Source organism: Manis javanica, chromosome 15 (assembly GCF_040802235.1).
Source record: "Manis javanica isolate MJ-LG chromosome 15, MJ_LKY, whole genome shotgun sequence".
Lineage (NCBI taxonomy): Eukaryota > Metazoa > Chordata > Mammalia > Pholidota > Manidae > Manis > Manis javanica.
This window is the reverse complement of record NC_133170.1, coordinates 82,407,871-82,419,917: the sequence shown is the minus strand read 5'-3', so window position 1 is coordinate 82,419,917 and position 12,047 is coordinate 82,407,871. Positions and strand designations below refer to the sequence as shown.

Here is a 12,047-nt window from a genome sequence, read left to right as displayed (position 1 = left end):
TATTTAACCCTTTAGTATATCTAAAACTAGGCATTTTTGACTTGATAGGAAAATGCAGTGAGTGCTTTCCAGTCTTTTCTATACAGGGACACACATAAAAATTATATTTATATGACATACTGGGGTAAGCAAATGAGAGTGTTTGTGTTTATAGGCAAATAGTTCAGGGGTTTCATCTACTCCAGGCCCAGGCTGGCTATATTGAGGGCAAAGAGGATGAATATCTTGGCCTAGCAATTGAGAAAACTTGGGTTAGTGGCTGGATAGAAACATAATTTCTACTGCTGTGCCACCCACCAACCACCACTGCTTCCAACGACCACTACCACCACACCATTCCCACTAGGTACTATGTACTGAGTTTTTATTATGTGCCAGGACAGCTTTATATATGCATTATAATTTAATAACCACAGCAACCATATGAAGTAAATATTATTTATTCTACTGTGTAGATAAGAATACTACTACTTAGGGAGGGTAAGTAATCTGTCCAGAGTTATATGACCAGTAATAGAGTCAAGGTTCCAAGCAGGGTCTTTCTGCCTTAGGAACCAGAATTCTTAACTACAAAACTTCACTACCTCTAGACCCTATAACATTATCTGGGAACAAAAGAGGGAAAAAAGCAAAGGAATACTCTACTCCCACCAACTTCATCCATGGATTTCTGAGATTTAAATAATTATTACAGACCCTTTTCATAAAGTGGTTTTTATAGGATTAGTGGGGAAGTTACAAAGGAAATATAAAGCCTATCTCTGGCCTCAAAAAACTTATGTTTATCTCAATTCTGTATGTTTCTAATGCCCAGTAAGCAATTAGATTCTACCTGTCAAAATCCATACTGGCGCCTTCTTTTGCATATTTGAATTTGAACTGGTATATCTCAGTCACTTTCTAGAAACATCAAAGAGAATAGAGAAAGTACTTTTAAAGAGAAATCCAAAGTCATATCTGATAATAGGTAAGGAACATTTTAATTGTACACCTACTATAACTTCCTACATACCTGTTTGTTTGACAGTATATAAAGATAAAGATAATTTTCCTCCTCCATGCTAAAAATAAGTTAGATGGTAAATTCTATTGTTAGCACTTTAAACCTGGAGAAACTATCATAGAGTCAAGTATCTGACTTGACATAGGTAAGTGACCGTGGAACCAGTTGAGAAACCATTCATTCATGTAAAAGATATTTACTGAATATCTGCTTTGTGTTAAGCACTGGAGTTAAAGTGGTGAACGTGACAGAAAAGGTCCCTGTTTTTCTGGAACATACAGCCTGGTGGGAGATACAGTCAATAAATAAGTAAACAAAATAATTTCAGACAGTAACAAGTGCTGTGAACAATATGAGGCACATCCTGTGACATAGAATAGAAGCAGAGAGGTACTGATTTAGTCTGGAAAGGCCAAAGAAGGCCTCGCTGAAGAGGTGATGTTTGAGCTGAGCCTCAGTGACAAAAGGAGTCAGTCATGTAAACATCTGGGGAACGGTGACGTTTCCCGGGCAGAGGGAACAGCAGTGAAAAGTTCTCAGATAGGAAAGGAAGTCTCTTCCAGGATCGAAGAGGAAGCCAAGTGGCTGGCGATCAGTGAGGAAGGGGAAGTGTATACATGATGAGGTGGTGGGGCCTTCTGGCCACAACAAAGGTTTCAGATTTTATTCTAAGCAAACCAGAAGTACATTGAAGGATTTTAAACATGGAAATGATTTGCATTCTTTAAAAGATCATCTTGGCTATTTTAAGAGGGCAGAGGGGAAGAAGTGGAAACCATGAGAACAATTAAGAGGCTACTGCAATAATTCAGGGAAGACTAGAATGGCCAGGGGAAAACCAGAAAAACTCAAAAAGGAACCAGGATCTACAGCATCAGGTCTTGTTTTTTTGATCCTGAAATAAAGCTAGAAATAAGGAGGGACATATTTCCTCATGAAAGACATACTCCATTTAAAATAAAATGATTGTACAGTAGTTGAAGTAAATGTTTGGCCCAGATACATTATATCATTTGTCCATGGAGCTGGAGAAGATGCTAAAGACAGGTAGAGTTTAAGTCAGAACACAAAAAATGCTTTTCATTCATCTGTTTCAGTATCGTTTCTTGACACTGTGGGAATGAGGATATTATAGATTGATCAGAAAAAGTCTCAATGTTCCTGTTAATTTTCTCTACTTTAATATTTGATTCCCCAGCTTTGCAGATCTTTAACAAATATCTGAATCATAGATGATCAGGTCCTGGGGAAATTGGTTCAGGCTGCCTAAACTCTAAGAAGACTGATTTGTAAGCGAGTTAATTTTAAGAGAAAAATATGTTTCTAGTAAGACAGCCTACTAGAGAAATCAAACCAAGTTTAGAAGACTGCTTTGTGAGTGTAACAGGAAAGGTATGCACGACTAGAGGTGCCTAGAACAATAGGTTTGTTCCACCCAGACTAGATACACATCATCCGATTTCACTGATGGTAGGTGTAATTGCCCTGTAAGGCAAACAATGTCTGTTCTTTCTGTCTGCCCATGTTTCTCAACCAACTCTAGCTTTATAATGCTCTGAGCTATCTTATATTTTTTAACTGTCACAAGAGTAGCTCCTTTAGTAGTTGATAATTTTATTAAGACTTTATTATTTGGTCCCTGAAGCAATTAATAAGAGAGGTATGTTTGTAATCATTTTACAGCAAATGCTAACTCCTAATATTCAGTCTGACTCTGATTGATAGAGGAAGTATATCTACAGCAAGCATCAGTCTCTTCATTAAATATTCTCCTGCTTTTCAGATTAATGTGTTGCCTAGTAAAGATGAGCCTTTAAACCACTGATTTCTATTAATAATAGTGAATATATTCACATAGGCCAAAGCAACAGCAACACCTTCTCTCTCCACACCTCAACCCATTGTCAAGACTGCTCAGGTCTATCTCCAAGCAGAGCCCAAGTCCACCTATTCTCTGCCTCTTCACGGCTATCACCCTTTCCAAGCAACCACCGTTTCTCTCCATCTGATCTGCTCGCTACCAAACTACTCTTCCTGTAATTCATTCTCTGTGCTACAGCCAAAGACAGGTTTTGAAAATACAAACCAGACCATGTCACTCTTTTGCTTAAAACACCCCAGTGGTTTCCCACTGCCGTTAGATCAAAATTCAAAAATTGCCTTGGTCCACAAGGCCTTACACATCTGTCCTCTGTCTCTCACACCTTATCTCCTGCCCCTTTTCCCTCCAACTCACTAAGCTCCAGGCTCAGGGCACCCTTTCTGTCCATGAACACACCACAAGATGCCTTCCTGCCTTAGACCCTTTCTTTGCACAGCTATGCTCTGGAACATGCTGTCTCCAATTGACGATAATAATGGTAATATTTGGGCACTGCCCTAAATGCTCTCCATCTATTCATTCTAATGTAGGCCACATTCTGAGGCAGGTATTATTATCCTCATTATCTGTGAAGCTAGTAAGTGGTAGAACTGGTATTTGACTCCAGAAACTACTATGTTAATTACCGTGCAGTTCTGCCAGTCACGCTGCACTGCTACATACCTGCACAGAATGATTCCTCTGGCTACCCCATCTCAGGCCAAGTAGCGGTCCCTCCGGGGGCCTTCCACAGACTGCCCTCCAACCCGCCTCCTCCATTCCCTGCCTCAGCACTCTCTAGCATACCACCTCCTCTTATTTTCTTCATAGCATTATGACTATCTGAAACTGTTTTGCTAATTTTTGTTTATTATTTATCCTCCCTCATAAGAATATAAGCTTCCAGAGAGCAGGGACCTTGTCTATCTCATTCACTCCTATGTGTTTATACTTGAACAGTGCTAGACACATAAAGGGAACCCAATTAGTATTTGCTGAATGAATAAATATTCATCCAGAATAAAGTTCACATTCAATTAGGATTTCATCCTATACAGATTTTTTTTTAAAAAACAAAGTCTCTAAAAGCAAATCATGGCTAGAAACAGAGGCCATCTATAGTTCAGTTCCTGAAGTAGTCTATTAAAAGTGGGTGTTCCAACAGGCACAAAGGAATAAGATTTGTGTCCTCACAATAGTCATTATAGTAATTCTCTTTAGTCTATCATGCAGTAAGTTGTGTAAACCTTTCCTTGCATTTACACATCTTATTAATTCCCTCTGCACATGTCGTAGTATGTGTCTGTAGAAAAGCTACACTATCCCTCTTCACTATCTACCTTTGTTAGATCATCTCTTTCATGAGATGGAGCAACCAGAGTAGAACTTCAAGTGTGGAAACACCACAGCTCTGTGTATTGCCCAGAACTCTGTTGGCCTCTGGATGGGTAAGCACACTTATTTGATTTATGACTGAGGTTCTCAACTGTTATACCATGAAAGACTCCTCACAAGAGTGCTGCAAATGTTAATCCATGTGTAAAAGGCATTTTTGCTCCAGGTAAATATTAATATTGTTGTTTGTACAGGTTTGTTTAGAGGAGAACATACTTGTATGGATATGAGTCAAGAAACATAGCATAATATCAGATAAATGCCAAAGAAAAGCTGTGTTTATGTAAGAATGTTGTCTTGTGAGCCTATAAAAGAATGAGATGAGAGAGATAAAGAGTTTTATCAGTGACTTGATGCTAAGCAGCAACCACAAAACAGTATAATTCCATGGATACTTTTAGATACTATGCACATTGCTATCCCATAGTTATACTGTAATTATTGCTGACTTGTTTGCTGTTCTTTTGAGTCTTTTAATACCATCAAACATGCCACCAAATTTTCTACTAATCAAAAGTATGCCATGAAAAACTAGAGGTTAGGGATCACTGCTATAGGGAAGTAACTAGAGGTTAGGGATCACTGCTATAGGGAACTACCTCTAAGTGGTCAAAATATTTTTTTCTGGGTCACAAATGGTAGCTCAGAACTTCATATAATAAGCTTTTGTTTCCTAACTGCATTAGTGTGTGTATATATATATATATATATATATATATATACACATAGTATGTGGCTGCATTGAAGCTCATTTAACAATTTTCCTTCCACTCTGTAAGCTTTTTCTGTAGTTAAGCCCAATTTGCTCAGCATTTCACTACCTCAAAACTACTGGTTTCAGACTAGTTTTGCATGCTTAAAACATAATAATCAAATGCATTAAAGAAATTACCAATTTATTAACAATTTATCAGGAGGTTTTAGTTTGGGAAACTTTCCCTCAAACCTACAGAAAAAAAGCATCTTGAACTAAACAACAGGTGAAGATAATAAAAAGATGTAGTTTGGGCACTGAGGAATTGCTGCCCACTGTATGCACCACTTTTCATCCACCTTGCTCAAACAGCTATTTAGAATTTTGCCAAGAAAAGATATTAAAGACTAAAAATGCATAATCTAGTCTTGAGTACCAGATAGGCCAAATCTACAGGCTTAGAGAAGGAAAACTGAAAGCAAACACAAAGGAAAGGAAAGGAGGAGAGCCAGGAAAAAAATAAATAGAACGAGGAGAAAGAACGGAGGGCTTCTCTCTCCATTTCTGTGCCATTGCCACAACCACCGTTCAAAGTAGCACAAGCTATTAGGTGTCCAGGACTGATCTCACTCTGGGAGACAAGACAAGACACCTATCCTCAAGAATTCACAATCTGGTTGGGGAGATAAGGTAATTTATATGAATCAATTAAGAGCTAGAAAAGGAATTTAAAGAAGGAATAAATCAGAAGGAAGAGACAGAATAGGTAGAGAGGCTTTCATTGAAGATTTGGACATAAGTTGGCCTTTAGGATGAGTAGGATTCAAAAAGCTGAGGGAAGAAAGTTAGAGAGAGAAGTGAACGAGTAAAGCTCTGGAAAACTCTGGTAAGGTCAAAAAGGGGAGAATTTAGTTGGGAAAAAAGGTTTAGAATTATGCCATATCTTCCAAAAGGTCACAAACAGAAAGAATTCAGAATTAGTTAAATAAATAATAAAATGTGGCTTTTATACAAGTAGAGATTCTTAACGTTAACATGCTGGGTGTTTAAACAGGCTCAGTTCTACTCAGTGCTTTTTTTCAACACCCCTAAGTAGTTTTTAAAATCTCTTAACAAAGAATTGGTAATGTTTATAATAAAATACACTGAAAGAACTATGAGTTACTTTGCTCATATAGTAGTCTAGTAACATATTCTATAGCCTCAATTCAGGTAAACATTCAAATGAAATAGAAGCACACTGCTCATCTATATGTGTGTTCTTACCTCAGGTTCCTTGGGATTTGTGTAAAGCTGTTGAAAGAAAATAAACAGCATTTAATTTCCAGAACTTATTCGATTACTCCTCACAGAATACATTTTCTATGTGAAAAGTTCAGTTTGTGCTCTATTAACTGAGTCCTGAGATATATATTTTCAAGCTAGGGGCAGAATAAATTCTTATTTTGTGAACACAGAGAATCTTTAGAGTATCTGTGGACACTAACTATAAGGAAACAGATAACCAAGTATTTATGATTATTGTAACTGAGCTACAAATTCTAAATTATTTATTATGGTTTAAAACTATTAAAATAAATCATATATCTAAGACTCTCAATGGTATCTTCCTATTTTCTTTCAAATTTTAACTATATATAACGTTATACCCAGAAATATATAAAACTTCAAAAAAGTCTAAGAAACTTGCTAAACAAAAAACTTTGAGTCTGTAAATTAACTCAAAAATGAAATCCTAATAGCCAAGAGACTAATATGACTAATATGTATACTATATATTTTCCCATATAATGTAATATACCAAAGAAATATATAGTTTGTGATCTTTTATTAAAACTTCTGATTCTATTTTTTAACCCAAAATGTCATAAATGATAATAATAAATGACACAGATAAAGAAATCCAGGAAGGCATGGGGGGAGCACTGTTTGAATGTTTCACTTGCCAAAGGACAATGAGGTAGAGACAGAGGTTTTGTATTTAAATATGTACTTACTGTAAGTACTGCCATGTGTAGCTTCAAGAAAAAAGAAAACTATTGTTATTAAATACTTGTACCTGTATTGTTATTTTCAATAAAGGCTAATTAAAATACGATTTCAGAGAGATTCCAAAGATTTGAGTAGAAAAAATATTATTTAGAAGATCAGAAAAAAGGAATATTGATTATTCATCCATTCAAGTGAGTGCTTATTACAAACGCAGGGCTCTGCTGGAGAGGAGGAATGCAGAAGATACCTATCTCTACTCTCTAAAAGTTATGTTTTTATTTGGGAGGGAAAAGATAAACAAAGTAATTCTTTATTACTGAAAATTATGCCACAATTATCTCCAAAAAGTGTGCCTTTTGAAACTAATCTACTGAAGTAAAAATTTTAAAGTCTGGCATAAGTCTACAAAACTCTTGCCCTATGTATATTTATATTACTATAAAGAGATTCTCTCTGCTGGAAAGAGTAAAGAATATATAGATATACAGACAGAGACCTAATCAAGTCTATGATGAATTCTGAAAACTGGAATACAAATGAGAAATTTTCAGGACCATAATTTCATATTAAATGATTCACCTATTAAAACCCAAAGGACTAAAACTTTAGTGACACTGTGTGGCTATTGTGGTTACTGCATGCAATTGGTATTAAAACTATACAGTGAAACTCTAATTTATATTAATTATTTGATTAATAACCATTCATTCATTCAAAAATAGACATGGCCCCTGATCTCAGGGAACCTTCAAATCAACAGGGGAGAAAATATTAAACAAAGCAAACATTACAACTGTGTTAAATGCCATGAAGCAGCAGCACAGAGCGCTTGGAACATTAAGCAGAGGGACAGTCTAGGTTGGGTGTCCCTGAGGAGCTAAATATTTAGTCTGAGACCTAAATATAAAGGATAAATTGGAGTTAGCCATGTAAAAGATGTGGGGTAGAAAATAGAGAAGGATGTGGGCATTGTTCTTTGAACAATATGTACAAAGGTAAAAGACACTTGGCATGCTGTAGAATCCTTGTGTGGTTCCAACATTGTGAGCAATGGTGAGTGAAGACTTGGAAAGGCAGATGGGGAGTGGGTCACACAAGTTTTGCAGATCACATGAAGGACTCTGAACTTAATTTTAAAAGCCATGGAAGAATTTTAGGCATAAGAATGACATGATCAAACTTAGATTTCTGAAAAAACATAATGTGGACAGTGGGTTGGAATGGTAGGCAATTGAGAATGGGAATAAGAAAAAAAATTAGGAGGCTATGTACAAAATAGTCACTTTCTTACAAGAACTATCCAAAAATATGTATATGTGCATATTTTAAAGAACTCATGCTTAGTATGAAGTATGAAGAAAACAGTGCAAAAATCACCCAAAATTTCACAACTAGAAATTATCATCATCTTAATAGGAGAACATCTCTCAAAATCTCTAGACAGTCAAACTAGACTATTTCTAAAACACTAACTATATCCTACAAGGAAAAGTTATATGATATTAACAAATAAAAAACAAATACTATTAAGAGTCTAGGTCATTAATCTAAGGGGTTGTCTTTTAATCTCTCAAAACAGTAAATTTTATTCAGTCATACAAGTAGTTATTTAGTAAAATAAATCCATCAAACTAGGTAGAAATCTTTTTTACATTATATTGCTATTTTAGTATTATTGTAATTATTTATTCGAGAAGTGACTCTCTCATTAAACTGTGACCCCTTGAGTGTAGGAATCATCTTTCTCTCCTTTTTATCTCACCCAATACCTAGGTATAATGTCTGACACAGAGTAAATAAGAAAGAAAGGAAGGGAATAAAAGAGAAAGGAAGGAAAGCAGAGAAGGAAGAAGGGAAAGAAAAGGAAAGAGAGAAAGAGAAAATGGAGGAGGAAGGAGGAAGTCACAGTTAACACTTGGCTTATTATGTGCTAGGCATTGTTCTAGATGTTTTAGATAGTGGTTCTCAAAGTATGGTCCCTAGACCAGCAGTCTCAGCATCACTTGGAATTTGTCTGAAGTGTAAATTCTCACATCAGAAATTTTGGAGTGGAGCCTGGCAATGTGAGTTTTAACAAGTCTTCCAGGTGACCTGGTTGCAAAGCTAACATTTGAAAACCATTGCTTTAGATTAATTCATTCAATTCCCAAACAAGAGGTAGATTCTATTACTATCCCCGTTTCATAGATAAAGAAACTAAGGTACCCAGAGGAAGTTTATTTGGCCAAGATCACATAAGTATTAAGTGCCAGAACTGAGATTCATTTCAGACTGTCTGATTTCAAGACTTATGCTCTTAACTATATTGTACTGTAACTCAATTAAGGACACTCAAGAAATGTTGCTAAATGAATGGATGAAGGAAAATGAATGAGCACTGTTCAGTATACCGGTGATATGACCTTCTCCCCCTCTCAACCTGTCCAATATTAAAGGGCCTTCAAAGATCAAAAGCATTTCCTTCCTGGGATTTGCCTCATGTCCCTCACTGGACAGAACCCCACCTTTCCCATATTTATCTTTCCATCAGTCCAACTTAGTCCTGGAGTCGGGTTACTGGAAGCTCTCCACTAGCCAGGTGTTTAACCTTTGGTTGCTAGATTGTGGAGTGGTCTGGGGTGATCCTAAAAGAGACACTGGTGGGGTGAGGGGGAGAACATGGTGGAGGTCCTTCAAGGTCTCAGGAAAGCAGCTATTCACCATGCAATATGGAATATTTCAATATTTTAACAACAGGTACAGTTGGGCCAGTGTGTAATAGCCAATCATCAGCCACGTATACAAACATCATTTCTCTTCTGCCACAGTCTGTAAGTTCTTTGTGTGCACAATCACCTATCTGTTTTATTTTTGCATCCTCAGTTCCCCCAGGTCAGTGAATAAGTCATGAGTAATAACTGTTTGATACAAAAGGAAATGCGTGAGTTCAACTAAATAAACCCATGTAAGGCTGACTCACCTCAAGATTTCTTAAAGGAATAGGAATTGAGAGGGAGTAAAAAGATATAGACGGGGAAAAGGAGGGCAAGCAGTGGTAGAAAGTTTATTTATATACATCTTGTCTCTTCTATCAGGACTAGAACCTCTAATTTTTACACCCTCATAGCTGTCGTAGGCAACAAGAAAGATTAAAATTTTTAAAAACTTAAAATTCAAGCTGTGTTTTTAAAAAATTCAAGCTATACTACTAGCTATTTTGAGGGAACAGGTTATGTATACAAACATAGTTAACAAAATAACTAAGAGGGATTAACAACTGATTATTCAAGTCTGTTTTTTCCTTTTATGTCATGAATTGAATTACCACTATTTTGAACATGTTCAATGTGCTAAATGCCAGATTCTTGTCTCCCTTGTCCCATATACTCTGGATCTCTCCCAGTGACATGAGAGGAAATTCTGTGGTCAAAAAGATGAGTATGTAAAGGAGAAAAATGAGGGGTGTCCCTTCTAATTGATATAAATGAGACATCAACAGGACAACAAAGACACAAAATAAAAAGAAAGTCATACATACATGCAAATGTAGACACCAATACACTGTTAAAATGCAACAACAAAAGAAAGGCTGAACTTTTTTTTAAGAGATAAAAGATGAGTCTTTGATTCTGGTGTAAATTTAAAAACATTCTTACATATCTCTTTTCCAAAGCATCAAAACAACCTCGAATCCTGTCAAGAAATAAATGCTTGATGTCAGTTTGGGCCAGATGCAAAGCCAAAAAAATTCCAAGTACAGAATTGACTTACATTTTTTTATCTGGAGTACATTAAACTGATAATCATTTTTCCTTCCCCATTTAATCATTTTTTTAAACTCTCAGTATCCTTTAATATGTTGATAGAACTATATCAATAATAGTGAGCAATATCAAGGTAGGGAACCACATCTTATTCTTCTTTTTGCCTCCCATAATGTTTAGGATACTGACATGCACATGATGAGCAATCAGATTTTGATTGATATTTTTCTTTCTTTTTATACAAGTCCATTTTCTTCAAAACAAAAAGAAATGGCTTTAAGAAAATGATCTTACCAAATAAAGTTTTATGGGTAATTTCAGCCAAAATAATGTTGTTCAACTTTTGTGAAATTTCAGTTACTTACCATTTGATAATATGCAATGACCCAGGACATTTTTTATCTTCTCGGAGGATTTTTAAATTGAGGTCTACAAAAATATAAACACAGTCTATTTTCATCTCCTAAATGACTGCTGTACTAAAATTGTGCATGCCTTTAACTATTTTATTTCTATAACTGATTTAGTTTTATAGCATATAAAAACATTTTTAATCTCTAAGTATCTGCTTTAAACCTAAACCCTATATTGATAATTGGCTTAGTTCCAATTTTGATTATGGTTTAGCGGTCTCTCTTTCTGCAATATAGCACAACTAACTTGGCTGCAAAATCAATTTGTGTCATTTCTTTCCTTCTATTGAATTCTAAGTAATCATAAGGTTATACTGAGACCATCTCTGCTAATCAATGTAAAACCACACCTCAATCTCAAGATCACTTCTAATATTTCTCTCCCTCTCAATGAAAAAAAAAAAGTGAGAATTTTTTCTACAGATTATTCTCAAACATTAATTTCACCTTAAACTCAACTACCTTACTATAGTTAGGGAAGAATAGGAAAATCAAATTAAAAGAGTTTTAGTTCAGATGAGTCAAAAAATCAATGACTGATTCATGTATGACTCCATGTAATGTCCTTTACCTTTTCATATTGTTTTTCTATTCTAAAATTGATGTCACCTCTACCTGTATTCAAGGATATGAAAATTAAGTCCACATTGGTATAACATTTAAAGATTACCAAAAAGAAAGTGACATAGGAGTACTGAGCACTTTCATGATATATGCTACTTTAAGTACAAATATTGAGGAGACATATAACTTCCATTAAAACTCACAAAAAATAAAGCTATATGAAATGGTATTACCCCTGTTTAAAAAAGAAAAAACAAAAAACAAAAAAACAGACCCCAAAGGAATTCACTTGTCCCATACTAGCAAACCAAGACTTAAATGCAAGAATGTGACCTCTATCCAGTCAATCTGGAATTTCCTGAACAGCAGTAGTGAGGTAATC

At 35.5% G+C, this 12,047-nt stretch overlaps 1 protein-coding gene across 9 annotated transcripts in view; it reads right to left on the bottom strand.

Annotated features, from left to right (window-relative positions):
- Window positions 1-12,047, bottom strand: part of HORMAD2 (HORMA domain containing 2) — a 116,035-nt gene that overhangs the window by 82,436 nt on the left and 21,552 nt on the right. For 7 of the 9 annotated variants that reach the window (XR_012125614.1, XR_012125616.1, XR_012125615.1 and 4 more), the window contains 5 exons: window positions 11,054-11,117; window positions 10,581-10,617; window positions 6,951-6,971; window positions 6,220-6,246; window positions 833-900 (listed from right to left, as the gene is read on the bottom strand). Coding sequence is in view for 4 of the 9 variants with exons in the window: in XM_073222906.1 (XP_073079007.1) it covers window positions 833-900; window positions 6,220-6,246; window positions 6,951-6,971; window positions 10,581-10,617; window positions 11,054-11,117 (217 nt within the window). In the remaining 5 variants the exon portion in view is untranslated. The remainder of the gene's footprint in view (window positions 1-832; window positions 901-6,219; window positions 6,247-6,950; window positions 6,972-10,580; window positions 10,618-11,053; window positions 11,118-12,047) is intronic. The other 2 variants (XR_012125618.1, XR_012125617.1) reach the window with 2 other exon arrangements.